Source organism: Sus scrofa, chromosome 6, assembly GCF_054392235.1.
Source record: "Sus scrofa isolate SSC_HxYL_T2T_F1_AM1 chromosome 6, Sscrofa_HxYL_maternal_Yorkshire_Landrace_v2.0, whole genome shotgun sequence".
Lineage (NCBI taxonomy): Eukaryota > Metazoa > Chordata > Mammalia > Artiodactyla > Suidae > Sus > Sus scrofa.
In genome coordinates this window covers 163,906,083-163,929,104 of record NC_139388.1, presented here as the reverse complement: position 1 = coordinate 163,929,104, position 23,022 = coordinate 163,906,083, and the positions used below count along the sequence as shown (strand labels likewise).

At 43.2% G+C, this 23,022-nt stretch overlaps 1 protein-coding gene across 7 annotated transcripts in view; it reads left to right on the top strand.

The window, feature by feature from the left end:
* The first annotated feature begins 14,416 nt into the window (after nucleotides 1-14,416).
* ZYG11B (zyg-11 family member B, cell cycle regulator) overlaps nucleotides 14,417-23,022 on the top strand; it is a 72,694-nt gene continuing 64,088 nt past the window's right edge. For 6 of the 7 annotated variants that reach the window (XR_014808279.1, XR_014808278.1, XR_014808277.1 and 3 more), the window contains exon 1: nucleotides 14,417-14,631. Coding sequence is in view for 1 of the 7 variants with exons in the window: in XM_021096631.2 (XP_020952290.1) it covers nucleotides 14,602-14,631 (30 nt within the window). In the remaining 6 variants the exon portion in view is untranslated. Of the gene's footprint in view, nucleotides 14,632-16,002; nucleotides 16,099-23,022 lie in introns of those variants that run through there. The other variant, XM_084965070.1, reaches the window with a different exon arrangement.

Sequence of the window (23,022 nt, the reverse complement as noted above, 5' to 3'; positions counted from 1 at the left end):
GGACAGAGGGACCAGGAGAGGCCTTTCGGGGGGGGGGGGAACATGTGAACCTAGTACAAGAGGCAAGAGGAAGACATATGTGAAGAAAAAAAGAAGGGGTTTATTGGCAGAGAAAATGCTGTGAGCAAACACAGAGGAACCTGCAAGAGCATTATCCATTCTAAGAACTCCAAGTAGTTCAGTACGGCTAGAACAGAGCTAGGAAACACGGAAGGGTAGTACCGAGACACAGGCAGAAGCCAGATAGGGACGTGCCTCAATTGTCACATGAAGGGGTTTGGACCTAATCCTGTAGGTGTTGTATAGCTGTTGAGTCAAGTTTCAAACAGAAGATGTAATATGGTTTAAAAAGATAACCTTGGGAGTTCCAGCTGTGGCTCAGTGGGTTAGGAACCCAACATAGTGTCTATGAGGATGCCTGGCCTCACTCAATGGATTAAGGGTCTGGCACAGGTTGCAGATGCGGCTAGGAACTGGCGCGGCTGTGGCTGTGGTGTAGGTCAGAAGCTGCAGCTCTGATTAGACCCCTAGCCTGGAAACTTTCTTATGCCGCAGATGCAGCCATAAAAAAGAAAAAAAAAAAAAGATAATCTTCGTAACAAAAGGGTGTTGAATTAGAGGTTTAAGACTAGAGACAGCATGTTTTTTTCTTGGACACAACTGAGCATGTGGAAGTTCCCAGGCCAGGGATTAAACCCACACCACAGCAGCAACCTGAGCCACAGCAGTGACAATGCCAGATCCTTAACCCACTGAGTCACACAGGAATTTCTCTCCAAGTTTTTGAATACCCTAAAAACCACTGAATTGAATAAAAAAGGGTAAGTTTTATGGCATATGACATATTGAAAATAAGACTAGTGACAAAGTGACCAGTGAGGCTACTGAAATGGCCCAAGCAGCAGACTTCTTTTTTTTTTTTTTTTTGTCTTTTTTGTTGTTGTTGTTGTTGCTATTTCTTGGGCCGCTCCCGCGGCATATGGAGGTTCCCAGGCTAGGGGTCCAATCGGAGCTGTAGCCACCGGCCTACGCCAGAGCCACAGCAACGCGGGATCCGAGCCGCATCTGCAACCTACACCACAGCTCATGGCAACGCCCTATCGTTAACCCACTGAGCAAGGGCAGGGAGCGAACCCGCAACCTCATGGTTCCTAGTCGGATTCGTTAACCACTGCGCCACGACGGGAACTCCCCAAGCAGCAGACTTCTAATGGGAATCCACACCCCTGGAGTTTCATGAAGACTTTCCAGGGGTCACACACGCATAAACAATTTCTTTTTTTTTTTTTTTTTTTTTTTGTCTTTTTGTCTTTTCTAGCGCCACTTCTGCGGCACATGGAGATTCCCAGGCTAGGGGTCTAATCAGACCTGTAGCCACCAGCCTACACCAGAGCCACAGCAACCTGGGACCCGTGCTGGGGCTGCAACATACACCACAGTCATGACAACGCCAGATCCTTAACCCACTGAGCAAAGCCAGGGATTGAACCCGAAACCTCATGGTTCCTAGTCGGATTCGTTAACCACTGTGTCACAACGGGAACTGCAATAATTTCTATATCCCTAACTTTTTTGTGTATATTCTTTTCTAAAATTAATCAGCCTGATAATGTGCCCTCTATTTCTCCTCTTTTACAATAGCTTTTCTCTCATCTTTGAAGGAACGATATGCCACTGACCTATCTTGACCATTACTATGAGAGCATTGCCCTGGGGGTAAAAATGTCTAGCGAGGTTCTGAAAGGATGATTTGAATACACACGGCTTCTGATGGAGAGTCCTAGGAGAGCAAAGCAAGAATGTTCAGCATTTATTAAACTGATAATAAAAATGTAAATGTCAAATTAAGAATATAGGAGGAGGATCATAGTTTCTCAAAATTCTCCTAGAGGGGAACAAAGGAGAAATTCTAAAATTAGCTTTACCCAGAGTTCCTGTTGTGGCTCAGAGGGAACGAAGCCAACCAGTATGCATGAAGGTGCAGGTTGGATCCCTGGCCTCACTCAGTGGGTTAAGGATCCGACATTGCTGTGAGCTGTGGTGTAGGTCGCAGATGCGACTCAGATCCCTAGTTGCTGTGCCTGCGGTGTAGGCTAGCAGCTGTAGCTCTGATTTGACTCCTAGCCTGGGAACTTCCATATGCTGTGGGTGTGGCCCTAAAAAGCAAACCAAAAAAAAAAAAAAAAAAAAAGCAAAAAATAACTAAAATTAACTTTCCCTTAGAATCACCTAGGGTACGTAACATAAAAAACTTCACTTTTGTGGTACATCCACACAGTGGAACATTATTTAGCACTAAAATAAATGAGCTATTAAGTCATAAAAAAACATGGAAGAAATGTAAAAGTTTATTAAAAGAAGCCAACTTAAAAAGCCTATATATGGAGTTCCCGTCATGGCGCAGTGGTTAACGAATCCGACTAGGAACCATGAGGTTGCGGGTTCGGTCCCTGTCCTTGCTCAGTGGGTTAACGATCCGGCGTTGCCGTGAGCTGTGGTGTAGGTTGCAGACTCGGCTCGGATCCCGCGTTGCTGTGGCTCTGGCGTAGGCCGGTGGCTACAGCTCCGATTGGACCCCTAGCCTGGGAACCTCCATATGCCGCAGGAGCGGCCCAAGAAATAGCAAAAACAATAACAACAACAACAACAACAACAACAACAAAAAAATTCAAAAAAAAAATAAAAAGCCTATATATACTGTATGATTCAAATTCTATGACATTCTGGAAAAGCCAAAGCTATGGAGATAGTAAAAACATCAGTGGTTGTCAAGGGTTGAGAAGAGGGAGGTATAAATGGGCAGAGCGCAGAAGATTTGGGGGCCGTGAAACTACTCTGTACAATAAAGGTGCATACATGTCATTACACATTTGTCCAAACCCGTAGAATATTCAGCACCAAGAGTGAACCCTGACATAAACTATGGACTTCTGGTGATTATGATGCATCAATGTAGGTTTATCAATTATAAAACATGTACCACTCTGGTGTGAGATTTGATAATGGGTGAGGCCAGGCATACATGTAAAGGTAGTGGGTATTTGGGAAATCGATGTACGTTTCTCTCAATTTTACTGTAAATTGAAAACGTCTCTAAACAAAAGAATCTTTGAAAACAAAAACAAAAAAACCCTCCTATTCTGGAGGCCCAGCCCAATCAAGTTAAATTATGTTAACTGGGTGATAGGCAAAGGCCTTATAGTTTTGAAACCCTCCTAAGTGATTCAAAATTGAAGTCAGGGTTGAGAACCACAGAGGAAGTTCCCATTGTGGCTCAGTCAGGAAATGAACCTGACTAGTATCCATGAGGATGCAGGTTCAATCCCTGACTCCACTCAGTGGGTTAAGGATCTAGCATTGCCATGAGCTGTGGTGTAGGTTGCAGACGAGGCTTGGATCTGGTGTGGTTGTGACTGTGGTGTAGGCCGGCACACTGTAGCTCTGATTCGACTCCTAACCTGGGAACTTCTATATGCTGCACTAAAAAAAAAAAAAAAAAAAAAAAAAAGGAGGAGTTCCCGTCGTGGCGCAGTGGTCAACGAATCCAACTAGGAACCATGAGATTGCAGGTTTGATCCCTGGCCTTGCTCAGTGGGTTAAGGATCCGGCGTTGCCGTGGGCTGTGGTGTAGGTTGCAGACGCAGCTTGGATCCCATATTGCTGTGGCTGTGGCGTAGGCCGGTGGCTACAGCTCCGATTAGACCCCTAGCCTGGGAACCTCCATATGCCTCAGGAGCAGCCCTAGAAAAGGCAAAAAGACAAAATAATAATAATAAAAAATAAATTTTTAAAAAGAAAAAAGAGGAGTTCCCGTCGTGGCGCAGTGGTTAACGAATCCGACTAGGAACCATGAGGTTGCGGGTTCGGTCCCTGCCCTTGCTCAGTGGGTTAACGATCCGGCGTTGCTGTGAGCTGTGGTGTAGGTTGCAGACGCGGCTGGGATCCCGCGTTGCTGTGGCTCTGGCGTAGGCCGGTGGCTACAGCTCCAATTCCACCCCTAGCCTGGGAACCTCCATATGCCGCGGGAGCGGCCCAAGAAATAGCAGCAATAACAACAAAGACAAAAGACAAAAAGACAAAAAAAAAAAAAAAAGAAAAAAGAAAGAGAGAACTACAGAGGCACTGGTGATAGGGAAATCGAAGTGGGAACAGATTTGATAAATCATCCATGGAATTATTGGTTTGGGAAGGGCTTTATAAAGCCTAATTATTTGTTGAAGAATAAATTGATAATTTGCATATGACCTCCTTGGAGGTAAATTGGTGGAATTTAGGTGGTTGGTTTCTTTTTTTTTTTTTTTTTTTTGGCCATGCCCATGTCAGGGATGAAACCCATGCCTTAGCAGTGACCCAAGCCACAGCAGTGACAACACCAGATCCTTAACTCAGTGAGCCATGAGGGAACTCCTTGCTTGGTTTCAGTTGGTGAAGGAGCGAAAGGTGTCACGAATGACTCCCAGATCACCCTTAAAAACTCATTTGTGGGCATTTGCTTCTGAGTACAAAAGGGGAACAAGTTTTGAAGAAAGACAGGGAGTTAACTTTGGGCCTGTTGCTATGAGACACCAGGGGGATATCCAAGTGGAGCCTGCATTTGGCATTAGAAGTGGAGGCCTGGAGTTTGGGAGGAAGACTTGGGAGAAAAATTTTGGCCTTATCAGAATATAGAGCTGGCCTCTCTCTCTGTCTGTGTAAAGCCATCGGAGAGTTTGCCTGTATTCAAGAAAAGCATAGAGACTACAAAGAGATTGTGATGCAGGTGTAGGATGTTTCTAGACTTCATACACGAAGGAATTTTGAATGTGACAGGATTCAGCATGCAGCCGTAGCATGAGTGGCTGAAGTGGAGGGGGTCACTAGAATTGAGGTCAAGAAGGAGAGAGGAGTTCCTGTTGTGGCTCAGTGGAAAAGAATCTGACTGGTAACCATGAGGACGCAGGTTTGATCCCTTGCCTCACTCAGTGGGTGAAGGCATTGTTGTGGCTGTGATGTAGGCTGGCAGCTGCAGCTTTGATTCAACCCCTGGCCTGGGAACTTCCATATGCCACGGTGTGGCCCTAAAAAGACAAAAAAAGAAAAAAAAAAGGAGAGAGGCCAGTGAGATGGATGAGCCATTAAGGTGAATTTAGAGTCACCCATGTTGTTGCAGGATTGCAATTAGCCTAGTGGCTCTCAAACTTTCATGTGGATCAGAATCAGCTGGAAGCCTTGATAAATCATAGATTTCTGGGCCTCACACCCAGAGTTTCTGATTTAGTTGGTCTCCATGGGCCAAGAATTTGCATGTATAACAAGTTCCCAGGTGAGGCTGATACTGGTGGTCTGGGGACCACACATTGACAATTACTGCAATAGAGTGGAGACTGGGTCAGGTGCCAGGGTCTTTGATGAAGGTGTTTAGTTGGTGAAGGCAATGAAGAGGAGGTGATGCCAACCCTCAAGAACTGATTTCGAATGTGGCTCTGACACTTGGAGACGTCACCTGATGGTCTTTTTTTTGCCCATCTTGGGCACATCGTTCTCCCTACCACCTAAACCAGAAGCTTGGGCAGCCTTCATCTCCCCTCTTTGGTTTAAAGTTTAAGCGCCCACCTCCTAGGGCTTGGATTTCTTGTTTGAATCGGGCAAGTATATGAACTATACTTCATCTTGATGTTTGAATCAGAAATAACCAGAAGCACCTTTATTCTAAAAGCAACAGCTTCAGGGGACTACAGAAGACTAAACAGCCAAACTGCTTTCTGACCCTAGAGGTTTCGCTGTGTGTTGGGAAACAAAGAAAAAGAAAACACGACAGAGATCATTTATAGAACAATAGCAGGTATGCTTCTCAAACTAATGCTCTTTCTCACGATAAACATGTTTGGGGCCTTTAGGAGACTCTAGGAAACATACTTTACCAGCTTTAGAAGTTAATCTTATCTATTCACAGGAAGGACCCAGAATTTTTTTATTCTTTCTCTTTAGAGCCACACCTGTGGCACATAGAAGTTCCCAGGCTAGGGGTTGAATCAGAGATGGAGCTGCCAGCCTACATCACAGCCATGGCTACACCCGATCTGAGCCACATCTGTGACCTACGGCACAGCTTGAGGCAACGCCAGATTCTCAACCTACTGATAGAGCCCAGGGATCAGACCCCCATCCTCATGGATACTAGTCGGGTTCTTAACCCCCTGAGCCCCAAGGGAAACACTGAGGACTCGTAACTTTGAATAAAGGAGCAAGATAAAAATACAATCTTACTAGTTAGTCACCTAAGAAAACTGACTATATCCCTGTGCTTATAGGTCCAAGGAGTTCGCTTCCTTTTCAAACAACATTTTCTGTTCATTGTTCCTTTTTAATTAAGACAAGACAAGAAGATACCTAATTGATTTTTAATCCATATCTCTCTTCGTTGGAGACATAATTTCTGATTCCACTGTCAGGACTTTTTGCCAGTTCCCCCGTGAGGGCTTGGAGCCATCATGTGAAGAGTCTTTCCCCTGCACATTCTCATTTTTCAGAGTTCCTGTGGTCCATGTTAAATATTACCAATTCTTTGTCTACCCTGGAGTCCTAGGTATCTAGGGAAATCAAGACTCTGGCTAGATACATAGGGAGACAGAATATTGGAACTGGTAGAGGGACCTTGGAGTTAGCTCTTCCTGAGCATTTATCCCTTCAGGACATTTTACAGATGATCCAGGTGAGCCCCAGAGAGAGGAAAGAATCGCCTGAGGCCTCAGCATCTCAGGGTTCCAAATGGCCTTAAAAGTATCCAAGCCCACCTCCCCAGTGTCAGAGCCAGGGAGTGGAACTCAACTCTTCTGACTCCTGGCACAGTGCTTCTCAGTCTCAGCCTGAGAATACACTTGTGTCCAGCAGGAGTCCAGAGAAGTGTAATATCCTCCTATTTTTCTGCTCAAAAACCATCCCCATTTGCCTTCTGGCACCTGATAAAAGATGCTAGGAAGGAAGGATAGAGTGGGAGAGTGACTCTCTCCATGTCTTCCTGGACCAGCATCTCCTGGAAAGCTAGTGATGCAAAATCGTGAGCCCCAAGCTAGACCTAATGGATCAGAAACTCTAGGGGAAACACTAGGAAATTGCTTTAACAAGTGCTCCAGCTGATTCTGATAGACCCTGAAGTTTACAATGGATTACGGTAGAAAACTAATTCCACATTAGAAAAACCTCCTGTTCACCAGGTCTTTCCTATCCTAGAGAGAAATTCCAATTTTCTCCAAGGCAGTGAGGTAGTGGAATGAGCTCTGTGGTCAGCATTAGCTCTTACATGGCTGACTCGTGAGGTTTCCTATCTCTGAGCTTGTGTTTTCTCATCTAACAAATGGGATAGTCACCGCTTCTACCAGTCCCAGGGGATTGTTGTGAGGACTGAATGTGAGGCTGGCTGATAAACTGCTTTCTAAAAGACTGCTGTGACTTTGTTTTGGTTTTTGCTTGTTTGTTTGCTAGAGTTAATATTTGGATTGCTACTTACAGCCTGAAAAAAAAATCCCTCTGCTACTGCCTAGCTCTACAGAGAGGCTAGTCCATGCACGATCTAGGATGGACTTCTCTTTTAATAGATAACACTTATTGGAAATGTTTGCCCTGAGTCTTGGGTTCTGATGAGTGGTAGAATGGAGCCCAGCACCTCATGCTCAGGAGTAGCCAGCTGAAATTTCGTCATACCCAGTAAGTTTGTTTTCTACCTTATTAAATTGTTAAGGTGGAAGGTGTTTATCTCTAACTGGGAGTCTTTTTCCAACAGAGTGATACAAAAGATAGGCGACCTTTAGAATGGTCCCCTCCCTTAAAGATTCAAGTCCCTGACGATTAAAAATAACAGGAAATCCTGCTTTGGAAATAAGTGAGTTGAATTGAAATTCCTACCCCTTTGCTTTTGTCTTCTCCAATTTAACTTCCTTGAACCACTGACTTTTAGAATCAGAAGGCAACTGATGATCACCAAATCCATTTTAAAACTCATTATAGAACTCCCGTCTATCATATCCCCATTTTTTGCCTATAGGTTCCTTTTCGTACATTTCTAGTGACCAAGAGTTTATTACTTCACAAGTACACAGCCCATTCCATGTAAAATAATTCTCAGTCTTAGAAATTTCTCCATCATCCCCCCCCCCATTTTTTGGTGGTGCCCTTGGGCATGTGGAAGTTCTGAGGTTAGAGATCAAACCCACACCACAGCAGTGACCTGAGCCACAGCAGTGACAACGTAGGATCCTTAACTGGTAGGCCACCAGGGAATTCTGAGTCCCTCCCTATTTTGAGCTAAAAAATCTACCTTCCAATAGTTTCCCATCCTCTTTTTGACTCTAGCTTTGCCTTCTAGATCAAAATGGAACACATTCATATTCTCATAATAATAACAGAATATTATTAAGAATATTATTTAATAGTAAGAATATTATTTAATGTCAAGAATATTAAAGGAGGAGTTCCTGTCATGGTGCAGCGGAAACGAACCCACTAGGAACCATGAGGTTGTGGGTTCGATCCCTGGCCTCCATCAGTAGGTTAAGCATCCAGCATTACCGTGAGCTGCAGTGTGGGTCACAGACTCGGCTCAGATCTGGCGTTGCTGTGGCTGTGGCGTAGGTCAACAGCTATAGCTCCGATTAGACTCCTAGTCTGAGAACCTCCATGTGCCACGGGTTTGGCCCTAAAAAGCAAAAAAAAAAAAAAAGAAGAAGAAGAAGAATAGTGTATAATTATATACCATTTATCACTGAATTTAAGTTACAGCTGTACTTTGAATCTTTCCTCACGAAGTTGAGTTCTCATGTTTATAAAAGAGAGCCTCCCAATAATATTAAAAGGTTTATTTTAATAGTTCCAAAGATTCTTGATCTGTAATCTTGAGATTATGAGTTGTTGTAGGAAAATACGTTTGCTGTAGAAAATGACATTTGTTCTCTTAAAGTTGTAAACTCTGTTTGCCAAAGGAGGCTGCCAAACATGATGAGTAACTACTGATCTTGTTCTATTTAACTCAACAATGATGACTGTACAGAATCTTTTAAAATTAGAAACATCGATAAAGTCATTCCTCATTGTAAAAAAAACAACCTGTTTTAATTGTAAAATAAGTGGATTTAAATCTTTTCAATGTTATTTATTTTCCTTTATAATAGGTAACACATTCTCATGATTAAAAAAAATCATAAGATAAAAAAGGATATTCTCTCTCGCTCTCTTTTTTTTTTTTTTTCGGCCATGCCCATGGCATGTGGAACTTCTTGGGCCAGGGATGGAACCTGTGCCACAGCAGTAACCCAAGCCACAGCAGTGACAATGCTGGTTCCTTAACCCCCTGAGCCACCAGGGAATTCCCCTAAAAGACTATTCTATAAAGAGTCTCTCTTCTGTTTCTGGCCATCCAGCTATTCTCCCTAGCAGCAATCAGACAATTATTGATGATGCCAGCTTTTCCAGGGATGTTTTCTGCATATAGAAGCAATCATGAACATATATTACTACCACCACTTCTGCTGGAACAATAGTATGCAATATTACACATTTCTCAGGGCCTTGCTTTTCACTTAACAGTAGACCTTGAAGATCATTCTGTCTTAGAGAACCTCCTTCTTCTTTTCATGGCTGCAGAGTAAGATTTGTAGGAATATAGTATTACTGTATTTTACTGATATATTTGTTTCATTTATTTATTTATTTATTTTCCTTTTTTTAAAGTTGCACCTGTGGCATATGGAGGTTCCCAGGCTCGGGGTCAAATTGGAGCTGCAGCCACCGGCCTGAGCTAGGGCCACAGCAACATGGGAACCAAGCCACTTCTTCGACCTACGCAACAGCTCACTGCAACACAGGATCCTTAACCCACTGAGTGAAGCTAGGGATCAAACCCGCATCCTTATGAATCCTAATTGGGTTCGTTAACCACTGAGCCGAAAAGGGAACTCCAATTTTTAACCAATTTATTAATAGATTGTATATAAATGTTTATGAATGAACATTTGTTTCCAATCTTGCTATTACAAAAGCTGTACATATGCTTGAGCATATGTGTAGATTAAACTTTTAGAAGTGGAATTGCTGGGTCAAAGGGAGTGTGCATTTAAAAATTTGAGAAATAACATCATCAAATTGTCCTCTATAAAAGTTAGAATTTTGTTGTCCTACCAACAAAATATAACAGTATTTGTTAAAACCACTGCTACCACCACCACACAGTGTCTTATCAATCTTGAAAATCTTTGCCAATCTGATAGGCAAAAAATAATATTTCAAAGACATTCTAATGTGCATTTCTCATTATGGACAAGAGGGAGCATTTAAGAGCCATTGCTATTTCTTTCTCATGTCTTTTGCACCTTTTCCAGTTGGATTTATTTATTTATTTTCGTCTTTTTGTAGGGCCCTACTCGCAACATATGGAAGTTCCCAGGCTAGGGGTCTAATCAGAGCTGTAGCTGCCGGCCTACACCACAGCCATAGCAACGCCAGAACCGAGCCAAGTCTGCAACCTGCACTACAGCTCATGGCAAGGCTGGATCCTTAACCCTATGAGTGAGGCCAGGTATCAAACTTGAAACCTCATGGTTCCTAGTTGGATTTGTTTCCACTGTGCCACAACAGGAACTCCTCCAGTTGGATTTTTGTTCTTATAGATTTCAGCTCTGTATGTAAATATGAAAATTACCCATGTTTCTATGATATGAAGTGTAAACATATATAAACATACAGTCATTTTCTTTTCTTTTTGGCCACGCCTGTGGCAAAGTTCCCAGGCCGGGGATTGAACCCAAGCCACAACAATGATCTGAGCCACTGCAGTGATGACCCTGGATCCTTAACCCACTGTGCCACAAGGGAACTCCTATATAGCAATTTTCATCTGACTCTTATGATAGCTTTTGCCTTACAGATATTTTTTATGTTCACATAGTTGAATTTATTAATCTTTCTTTTGTCTTTTTACTTTTTTTTTTTTTGTCTTTTTAGGGCTGCACCCGTGGCATATGGAGGTTCCCAGGTTAGGGGTCGAATTGGAGCTATGGCTGCCGGCCTACGCAAGAGCCACTGCAGTGCCAGATCCAAGCCACGTCTTCGACCTACACCACAGCTCACAGCAACGCTGGATCCTTAACCCACTGAGCGAGGCCAAGGATCGAACCTAAAACCTCATGGTTCCTAGTTGGATTCATTTCCGCTGTGCCACGATGGGAACTCCTCCTATCGATCTTTTCTTTTATGGCATTTAAGTTTTGTTCTGAACTTTATTTTATTATTTTATTTTTGGCCAAGCCCATGGCATGTGGAAGTTCCCAGGCCAGGGACTGAACCTGCACCATAGCAGTGATGATGTTGGATCCTTAACCCTTTAGGCTACTAGAGAACTCCTTTTTAGATGTATTTTTGGAATTTCTATTCTGTTTCATTGATTGCAGGTCAACTGTGGCCCCATTCTTTCTTGATGGCAGAGTCCTGATTTTTTTATGGTGATTTTCCGATACTACCACCAGGTCCTCAGGGAAGGTGATTCCCAGATCAGATATAGAATGTAAATCATGATTGGTCTAAGCAATATTAGTGTCTAATGCTATTTGTTGGTTTATTCACAGCCAGTAGACTTGAGGGAAAGTCTACTGAATGGCTATTAGGGATAAAAAAAAATCGATTAGACATATAAAAGGGGATGTTTACAATTTGGATATATAAGTCTGAAATACAGAAAAGAGGTCTGGAATAGAGGTTTAATTTGGGAGACTGTCACGCTATAGACCATATTTAAAGCAATATGATAGGATATGAGCTCATCAAGGAGTGAGTATAAATGGAAAAGGTAAGAGGTCAAAGTATTGGGCCCTGGGGCACTGCAGTATTTTGAGGTCGGAGAAATGTGGAGAAAACAAGAGCAGCCAGTGAGAAGAAGAATCAGGGGAGGGCAGTGTCATGCTGGGCAAGGAAGAGGCATTGATCAGCTGTGTCTAGTGCTCTTGGTAGGTCAAGTAACACTGAGAATTGATCATAGTTAGTAAATAGACGTCACTGGTGACCTTGACAAGAACATTTCAGTGGAGTGGTGGAGGTGAAAGCTCACCTGGACAGGGTCCCACAGAAAATGGGAAAAAGGAAGTAAAAATATCAAGCACAGTACAGGCCACTTTTTGAGACATTTTGCTGTAGAAAAAAAAAAAGGAGCAGAGAAATGAGGTAGTAGGTGGATAGTCAAGCTCAGTCAAGAGAGGTTTTGTTAGGATGGAAGAAATAAATTCATGCTGGTAAGCTGTTGGGAAAGAAAAAAATCGTGATGTACAAGAGTGGGAGAATCGCTGGAGAGACGTCTTTGAGAAAGTGAAACAGTACAGGATCTTGCACTGTGTTACTCAAAATGTGATCTGTATACTAGTGATGGTCCACAAATCTGGCCACCAGTTTGTAACAGAAATTGAGAGTAAATATTTAGAAACACTTATAGCAATTTGGCGGAAAAATTTTATGTCTATCGGATCTAACAATAAAAGATCTGGGAGTTTTTTGGTGGCTCAGCAAGTCAAGGATCCAGTGTTGTCACAGTGGTGGCTCAGATTTGATCTCTAGCCCACGGAACTTCCACTTGCTGTGGGGGTGGCAAAAACAAAACAAAAGAAAACAAACAAACTAACTAACCCAGAATAGTCAAATTCATAAAGACAAAAAGTAAAATGGCGGTTGTCAGGGGCTGGGGGGCAGGAAATGAGGAGTTATTGTTTAGTGGGTACAGAGTTTTGGTTTTGCAGGATGAAAAGAGCTCTGGGGGAGTTCCCGTCGTGGCTCAGTGGTTAACGAATCTGGGAACCATGAGGTTGCAGGTTCAATCCCTGGCCTCGCTCAGTGGGTTGAGGATCTGGAGTTGCCGTGAGCTGTGGTGTAGGTCAAAGACGCAGCTGGGACCCCGAGTTGCTGTGGCTTTGGCGTGGGCCAGTGGCTATAGCTCCAATTGGACCCCTAGCCTGGGACCCTCTGTGTGCCACAGGTGTGGCCCTAGAAAAGGCAAAAAAAAAAAAAAAAAAAAAAAAAGAGAGAGCTCTGGAACTGGATGGTGGTGACGAGAGCACAACAAAGTACTTAATGTCACTGACCTGTACACTGAAGAATGATTAGGATGATTAAAAAAAAAAGCATCAATATCCGTCTATATGGACTTGCATTTCGTATGTCTGTTTTTAAATTTAATGTTTCTAGTAATTACTTTTTATTGCACTTTACAAAAACAGTTTTGTGGCTGATTGGGGGCGGAAACCAAGCCTTTTTGCAGTTTGAGAATTGCGGAAGGTATGACCTTAGCTAAAAGGCAAATAGCTCATTTGTAGTAAGGAGAGGAAGGCAGCGTAGAGCAGCAGAGTTAGAAGCAGAGCAGAGTCATAGGTGGGTTGGAAGTAATGGTGACTGGTGGGACCTTATATTCTCCTGTTTGCTTCATTTTCACCATGAATTGGAAGCGAAATCATCAGTGAGCAGGGAAGAAGTGTTGGAGGTTTAAAGGGAGAGATACAAAACAGTTATGTAGTGAGGTGAGAGAGCGTATGGAACTGGAGAAATGCAGTAGGATCGCCAAGCGTTAAGGGCTTTTTTGACGAAAATGATAACAAGCTAGGTGGAGGCCAGTCAGTATGATTTTGGATTTTTCTCCCTTCTACCCCGTTTGGCTGCAGGTGTAGGATTAGAGTTTCCTCAGGTGAGTACAAGGAAAGGAAAGAAGGACTGGAGAAGTGAAAGTGAACACCGAGGGATGATGGACAGTAGAATCTAAGCTGTTCATGAAAGGAAATCGGATACCGTGAAGAATAGTGGAAAGGTAGTAGGAGCACTGGATGTTGAGTTTTGGTAAAGTTGAATTTTTGGAGTCGGGTATTTGAGGAAGTGAGCCTGAGAGGAAGGAGGCTGAGGTGGGAGAGTTGAATGATTGAAATTGAGATTATAGAGGGGTTATCTGAAATTCAGATTTAAAGTATAAGCACGGAAATGAGAGGCTGAGGCAAGGGCGATCCCTAGAGGCGAGGAACCCGAGAAGTTAGGTCTCTAGAGGAATCATCTAAAAGAATTGAAATCACTAAGAGAATATATGAATATTCTATATGAATATATAGAATACATGACAATAGAAATGAACGACAATGAACAGAAGCACAGGGGTCTGTATGCAACCCAAACGAATGGCAGCTCTAGTCTTCTGTAGGACGTATATTTAAATCTCTAGTTTTTAAAGCACTGGTTATTTGAAGACGTGTGGCTCTTTTAAGGGTCTGAGAAGGGGAGAAGCCAGGGGTCGGGCGCGCGGGCGGGGGTGGGGAGGTTGGGGAGCGGTGGGGGGGGCCGTGGCCAGGGCTCCTGGGCCGAGTCTGCGCAGTGAGGGAGGAGGCGGGGCCGAGCTTGTGTTTGCGGGCGAGGGCGGAGCCTCGGGGGCGGAGTCTGCGCTCGGGATCGGGCTGCGGCTGCGGCTGCTGCACTTTCAGCTTCCGAGGCGAGGAGGCCGAGGCCTGGGCCGAGCCCGGAGCCGCCGCTCGTCGGAGCCTCCTGGAGCCCCCGCGCCGGCTCAGCCTGGGGGCGGGCTCAGGCCCGGCCCGCCGCCGAACCCAGGACAGAGGCTGCATGCCAGAGGACCAGGCCGGCGCAGCCATGGTGAGAGAGCGAGGCCTGCCTGAGCCGCAGCCTCCCGCCACCCTGGCCCCCGCGGGCCTGCCCCTCCCCAGCTTTGACGCCCCTTCTGCTCCTGCCTTTACCTCCCCTCCTTGTTACCTCCCCTTTGGTGACCCACTCCTCCTTCCCCTTGGTCTCCGGCCACCTGCCGTGGTGACAACCCCCCCCCCCTTAATCTCTCTCCATCCCGGTGACACCCTTTTTAAAAATCACCCCCAGTGACAGCCTCTTTCGCGGTCCCCTTTGCCGCCCCCTCCTTGTCCTTTAACCCGACCTTCTTTTTCTTCTGTACCATTTTGCCTTGTTCTCTCTTTTGGGATCTCTACGCCTTCCCTTCTTTTCCTCCCTCTTTTTCGCTCCTGCTCCTTGCTCTCGCTTCTTACCCCCTTTCACCATTTTATCTCCACTGCCCTCTCCTTTCTCCCCTTCGTCCTCCACCATCCACATTTCCTCTCCCCCTTATCGGATGTCCTCGCTTCCCCGCTCTCACAGCTGTCCCCATTTCCTTCTACGGGATTCAAGGGTCTCAACAGGAACAATTTGAGGGCGATTGCTTCCCAAGAGCTGTAGGGCGGGCAGATAGAGATTCTTAGGCTTTTTTCTTCCTTTTCTTTTTTTTTTTGCAGAGGGAAGGGGGAGTTTGGCGGTGCTTCGAGAGAGCCTGCAAGCCTTATTTCCTAATGTCATTGCAAAACCTGAGTGATAGTGTGTTTTGGAGCGATCGAGTGAGGCATGGGGTGAGGGCCACCCTGCATACTATGGTCTTATGAGATATCTCGCCTTTGGGCAGAAATAACTTAAAGTGTTTTCGAATGTATTTTTATTTTGAGCATCTTTTAATGTGAAGGTACCGTTTGAGAAATTTGAAAGCATTTATGTACAGTCTTTCCTGTTACTCATAACAAATGGTTTGTTTTTGTTTGGAGGCAGAGACCAGGGCATCTGAATAACCCAGATCAGTTTGGCAGTCAGATATGACAGTCTCTTTAATACCTTCTATTATCTTCTTTTGTTTTGCCCTTTCTGCTTTTAGCTGGGAAACCCTTACATTTGCAAATTTCCTCTCTCCTTCCTGTTTCAAAATAGGTTGAGGCTTCAGTGCGATTTTCATTGAGTTGGGTTACACATGGTTTGCAGTTCCTTTAATGAACTCATTGCTCCATCATATACAGCAATCTAGATTTTGGTCTCTGGGAGGAATAAGACATTCTAGTTCCAACTAAGTCCTGGTAATCATATTCTTCTAGGAGGCTGGTCAATTTCTGTTTTTTTCCCCTGTTTTTTCGGAAAGTGGTTTATTATAAAGTTATTTAATCTGCGAACTTTCCCTAACTCACTGACTCTGCATTTTTAGGTGGTCATTCTCCAGCGTCTACCTCTACAACAACCCTTCACATTCACAACCCATCACACTGTCATTGTCTGTTAACCTGTTTCTTCTCCTGAAATGTGAGTTCATCTAGGCAGCAGCTGTGCCTTATTTAATTCTCTTATTCCCAGGGCCCAGGCCAAGTAGGTACTTGAATGATTTCACCTTATGGTCTCATTTTCCTATCTGACAAATAAGATCTTAAACTGAATTTTGAGTCCACTGGTGGACTTACACAGAAAGAGTGAATTTGAGAATCTTATTTTTGGTGAGAAAAGGAAACTTAGTAAGATGCGATGATCTCCTCTTCAGAATAAAGAGCTGCCTCACCAAAGACACTAAGTGGCTAGCTTTTTGGAAGTGTTAGCCTTCCCAGTGGGAATGAATGTGTGAGTACAGAGGGAGAAGTTATGAACTCCTTTCTGGGTATTTAGGATGCAAAAGCGTCGTTTGAGCTGGGCCTGAAAGATGAATAGGATGTATATAGATCATTTGGGGAAGGAGAAGAATGCTTTGTTGGGAATGTGAGTAGAAAGTAATTAGGGTGTATTATAGGTGACAGGATTAACTTTCTGTGACAGGAAGGTCACAGGAATGAGGATGTATAGTAGGAAAGGAGACTGGATACATTAGACATGATTATGATTTAGACTTGGCCTCCAACTAACTGGAGTTTACCTTACTTGTTAAAATGCATGCACACAGTGTGAATGTATATGCATGGGAGAGGTGACGAGAAGGCAAAATATTAGCTTATTATGAGTTGAGGATTATTATATTTATTATTAATTTAAGTAATTTTAAATTACTTTAAAATTTTTCCTTATGTAATAGATGTAAATAGGCATTCAAGAAATAGATCAGAACATTATTATAAAGCTTTGTATTTTATATTTTTCAGAATTTTCATTGTTGTGTTTTGAATAGTTGAAATGTCTAAGACAGGGATTCTGAAACATTACCATGAATCAGAATTACGTACAGGGCTTGTGGTCTGCCACTTCCAAAGTTTGATTTCTTAGGGCTTGGAGTAGGGCCTGAGAGTTTGCATTTTTAACAAGTACCCGTATCAGCCTGATGCTCCTGATCTGTGAACCACACTTTTGAGAACCACTGGTCTGAGATAGCATCCTTTTTATTCATCTAACAACTTTTGAGTGCCATTGACTATTGACATTGAAGATATTACAAATAATAAAACAGATGTGGTCTCTGCTTTTTTGTATCTTTTGTCTGCAGACAATATAGACATCAAGTAAAAAGTAATTATAAATGTGGAGAATGCTAAAAAGGAAAAATGGCGGGACAATGGTATGGCATAGTTAGGGACGGCTTCCCAGAGGATCTTACTCTTAGGAAGAAAACTAAAGGATTAAAGTGGAGGAGTTGTGTTGTGGAAAACCAGATGGAAGGAATAGCACACATGAATGGCCTGTGATGGTATTCTCTCTTGTCTGCTTAACTTTGCATGTCCTGAAGTCCTCAGCTCTAGGAAGTCAGGGAAACCCCAATTGCCCTCCTATCTATTAAAACAAAAACTAAAACTAAAACACCCCTCCATTATGTAATCCTCTTTCATAGACTACACATCAAGTGTAATTTTATATTTCCTACTATGCTTTTTTTTTTTTTTTGGCTTTTTAGGGCTGCACGCTGGGCATATGGAGGTTCTCAGGCTAGCGGTTGAATCACAGCTACCGCTGCCGGCCTGTGCCACAGCCACTTCAACATCACATCCAAGCCTGTGACCTACATACACCACAGCTCATGCCAACGCCAGATCCTTAACCCCCTGAACGAGGCCAGGAATTGAACCTGCAACCTCATGGTTCCTGGCCGGATTCGTTTCCACTGTGCCGCAACGGGAATTCCATCCTACTATGATTTTTTTGTTTAATGTCTATCTTTATCCCCAGACTGTAAAAATCATTGATATGGAAGTGGTTTGGTTTTTTTTCTTTCTTTCTTTTTTTTTTTTTTGGCCACACCCATGGCATATGGATGTTCCCAAGCCAGGGACTGAATCCAAACCATAGCTGAAGTAGCTCCTTAACCCACTGCACCCTGCTGGGGATCACACCCACACCTGCACAGAGACAGCACTGGATCTTTAAGTGTTATGCCGCAGCAGGAGCTCCGTGTATAGGCCCTGTTTTAAATGCTTTACATATTTTACCTCATTCAGTCCTCATAGCAAGCAAGGAGGTAAGTATTAGCTCTTTGAAAGTAGAGACCATGTTTGTTTTGGCTTATGTTGCAAATTTAACATTTACATAAGCCATCCCTAACTATCCCATACCTTGGTCCTACCCCTTTTCCTTTTTCAGCACTCTTCACCTCTATAATTACTCTTTTTGCTTGATGTCTGTATTGTCAACAGACAAGAGATACCAGCGTGCTCAATAAATATTTATCGAATGGGCGAATAACTTTGGAGAGGATCGGAAAGTCAGGAAGGCTTTGTTGAGAAGGAGCATTTGAATTGGAGTTTTAACTTGTGGGTTTTATTGGCTGAGAGTTTGGGAAGAAAAGCCATTCTCGGCAAAGGGACCAACTTGAGCATAGATGCTCAAAGGAGGCATGACGCTGGGAAATGAGTGGCTCTAGCAGTGAGAGTACAGGAGGATGTGGGACTAGGGGAGCCTCGGGTCAGATCATGGAGGACCTTGAATCATAGGCTCAGGACTTTGGGCCTCATGGTAAAAACCCTGAGTCCCTTGAAAGGTGTGAAGGAATTATAATGAAGAGATTCTGAGGGTGAACACTCTAAATCCACATGAAGCATGGTGTGGAGTGGCAAGAGCTGTTGTTGCTCAGTGCGAGTGGAAGGGAAATGTGTGAACTTTCGCCCTAACCTTGTGGTAGTGGCGGTGGTGGTGATTTAAGCTGGAGGAAGGAGAGTGTAGGGAGATGAAATATGACGATCTGGCACCCCACTTTTTGGCCAGGAGAATTTTCCACAGAGGCATTACAAAGGAGTTATATCATCACTGACGGCTTTGCAATTTTGCTCTCTGGGCCTCAGTTTGCATATATGCTGCTTTTAGGGATTTATGAGACTACGAAAACAAGGTAAATGTACCATACAAAGTATTTATTTACAAATGCAGTAAGTCTCCCAGGGATCATATATAGAATCAGCACTTCTCAACCTTATTTCGTTTAAAGAAGTGTTTTTGAATTTTTTTTTTTTTCGGTCTTTTTATTTTAGGGCTGCATCCGCAGCATATGGAGGCTCCCAGGCTAGGGATCTAATGGGAGATGTAGCTGCTGGCCTACACCACAACATCAGATCCGAACTTCGTCGGTAACCTACACCACAGGTCACAGCAGCGCTGGATCCTCAACCCACTGAGCGAGGCCAGGGGTGGAACCTGCATCCTCATGGATGCTAGTCAGATTCATTTCTTCTGAGCCACAATAAGAACGTGTAAAAATTTTTTTTTAATTAAAGAATAGTTGATTTGTAATGTTGTGGCAATTTCTGCTGTACAGCAAAGTGACTCAGTCACATGGATATATATACATTCCCCTTCTTCCTTCACGGTCTCTCCCAAGAGTTTGGATAGAGTTCGCTGTGCTGTGCAGTAGGACCTCATTGCTTATCCATTCTAAATGTAATAGTTCTCATTGACTAACCCCAAACTCGCAGTCCATTGCACTCCTTCTCCTCTTCTCCTCGGCAACCACAAGTGTGTTCTCTATGTCTGTGAGTCTGTTCCTCTTTTGTAGATAGGTTCATTTGTGCCGTATTTTAGATTCCACATATAAGTGATGTCATATGGTATTTGTCTTTTTCTTTTTTACTTCATTTAGTGTGATAATCTCTAGTTGCATCCATGTTGCTGCAAATGGCATTATTTCCTTCCTTTTTTTTTTTTTTTTTTTTGGCTTTTTTGCTTTTTAGGGCTGCACCCACTGCATATGGAGATTCCCAGGCTAGTGGTTGAATCACAGCTACTGATGCCGGCCTATGCCACAGCCATAGTAACATCAGATCCAAGCCGAGTCTGTGACCTACACCGTAGCTCCTTAACCCAACTGAGCGAGGTCAGGGATCAAACCCGCCACCTCATGGTTCCTAGTTGGATTCGTTTCCACAACACCATGATGGGAACTCCTATTTTGTTCTTTTTTGTGGCTGAGTAGTATTCCATTGTGTATATATCATTCATCTATTGATGGACATTTAGGTTGTTTCCATGTCTTGGCTCTTGGGAATAGTGCTGCTCTAAACATATAGGTGCACATATCTTTTTGAATTGTAGTTTTGTCTGGATATATGCCCAGGAATGGGCCTGCTAGGTCATATGGTGGTTCTATATTTAATTCACTATACTTTAGTTTACTGAGGAGCCTTCATACCATTTTCCATAGTGGTTGTACCAATTTACATTCACACCAGCAGTGTAGGAGGGTTCCCGTTTCTCCACACCCTCTCCAGCGTTTATTATTTGTAGACTTATTAATGATGTCCATTCTGACTGGTGTGAGGTGGTATGGCATTGTAGTTTTGATTTGCATTTCTCTAATAATTAGCTATGTTGAGCATCTTTTCATGTGCCTGTTGGCCATCTGTGTGTAATTCTTTGGAGAAATGTCTTTTAGGTCTTCTGCCCATTTTTCGATTGAGTTGTTTATTTGATGTTGAGTTGTACGTGTTACTTGTATATTGAGACTAATTCCTTATTGGTTGCATCATTAACTGCTTTCTCTAATTCCATAGGTTGTCTTTTCATTTTTTTAATGGTTTCTTTTGCTGTGCAAAAGCTGGTCAGTTTGATTAGGTCCCACTGGGTTTTTTTGTTTTTTTTTTCCCCCTAGGGCCCCACCCACGGCATATGGAGGTTCCCAAGCTAGGGTCCAATCGGAGCTACAGCTGTTGTCCTACACCACAGCCACAGCAACGCAGGATCCAAGCTGCGTCTGCGACCTACACCATAGCTCATGGCAACGGCAGATCCTTAACTCACTGAGCAAGGCCAGGGATCAAACCTGCAACCTCATGGCTCCTAGTGGGATTTGTTTCTGCTGTGCCACAACGGGAACTACCCCATTTGTTTATTTTTGTTTTTTATTTCTATGCCTTGGGAGATCAACCTAATAAAACTTTTGCACAGTCAATGTCAGAGAATGTTTTGCCTGTCTTCTCTTCTAGGAGTTTTGTGGTGTCATTTCTTATGTTTAAGTTTTTAAGCCATTTTGAGTTTATTTTTTTGCATGGTGTGAGGGTGTGTTCTAGTTTCATTTACATGCAGCTCTCCAGTTTTCCCAGCACCACTTACTGAAGAGAATTTTTCCCATTTTATATTCTTGCCTCCTTTGTCGAAGATTAATTGACTGTAGGTGTCTGAAAAAAAATTCTTGAATTCTGAGACATTTATTTAGAGAGCATGATCTCATATATTTAGTGAGCACACAATGCATCAAATGATGTACTAATTAATCCTCACAGTTCCATGAGGTTGATGATGTTTTCTCACTGCACAGTTAAGAAAACTGAGGCTTTGATAAATCAGGTAACTTTCCTATGTTCATAACCTAACGAGTGAAGAAAAGAATTGAAACATACGTTTATGTGACCCCTAAGCCTGTGCTACTTCAAACGCCTTCCCTAGACTCTATGAGAGTGTAAGAATCTAAACTGAATTTGAGCATTTAAAATATTTGTACCGTTGTTTCCATTATAAAAGTAATTCAGTTTTGTTGAAAGAAAATTGGATAAAGGATGTGTATAATTTTATGGTTCTTGATCCATATTGCCAAATTATCCTTTAACAAAGCATTTAGATAATATCAGATGTTGGTAGCATTCTGTCTTTAGCATTAAATACCTTTTAACATTGAAAAGCTTTAGCCATGTGATAGGAATATACTCCTAGAATACATACATCACTTGAGGGGAAAAAAACCAAAAGCTGGTAAAAGTTAAGTGTTCTTTTAAAATGACAAAAAAATAAATAAAATAAAATGAGTTCCCTGGTGGCTCAGTGGGTTAAGGACCTGACATTGTCACTGCTGTGGTTTGGGTTGCTGCTGTGGGGCATGTTCAGTCCCTGGCCTGGAAACTTCCACATGCTGTGGGCATGGCAAGAAAGAAAGAAAGAAAGAAAGAAAGAAAGAAAGAAAGAAAGAAAAAGAAAATGATACTGGACTCTTAATTTTAACAGCATCTATTGTGCATTGAAGGTGTATGTTTCAGGATATTATTGTGGACAGAGCATACTTGGTATGCATGTAAATTTGTGGACTCTTCCCTTTACTGAAGGAGCCTACAGTTTAGGCTTTCCTTATTTATTTATTTAGCTTTTTAGGGCTGCACCTATGGCATATAGAGGTTCCCAGGCTAGGGGTTGAATCCAAGCTGTAGCCACTGGCCTATGCCACAGCCACAGCCACACCAGATCCTTAACCCACTGAGCAAGGCCAGGGATCAAACCTCCGTCCTCTTGGATAGCAAGTCAGATTGGTTTCCACTGAGCCATGATGGGAACTCCAAGGCTTTGCTAATTTGCAGTGGCCTCATAGGACTGCCACAGCCATACAGACTGTCTCTGCAACTCAGGTGGCAGCTGTACATATGGACAGCAGTGGGTCTCGAAGATCCGTATCCTATGAACTTGGTACTGTCTAACACATAGTAGGGGCTCAGCAGTAGTTTTACATAGTGTACTAGACCCTTAAAATCTAATCTTTTAATGAGCTAGTCATTTCATGAGAAGAAGTTTTTGCATTTATGCTCAGTAATGCTGAGCACACATTCTGCTGTTTATCGGGCCTCCAGTTTTGTCAACACTGTTTCTTTAGCCTAGAATACTGTCCTCCTCCTTGATTTCTTGACTGTTTAACCTTCACGGGTCTCCTTAAGCCCTTCCTCCTGCTTGAAGCCTTCATTCGCCTCCAAGGCAGCCTTGGGCTCCTCCTCCTTTCCATGGTCCTCTCCTGTACTTTGTATGAGCTGAGGTTACAGCAGTCACATTGTGGTGGTGGTATTGTAATGAGTC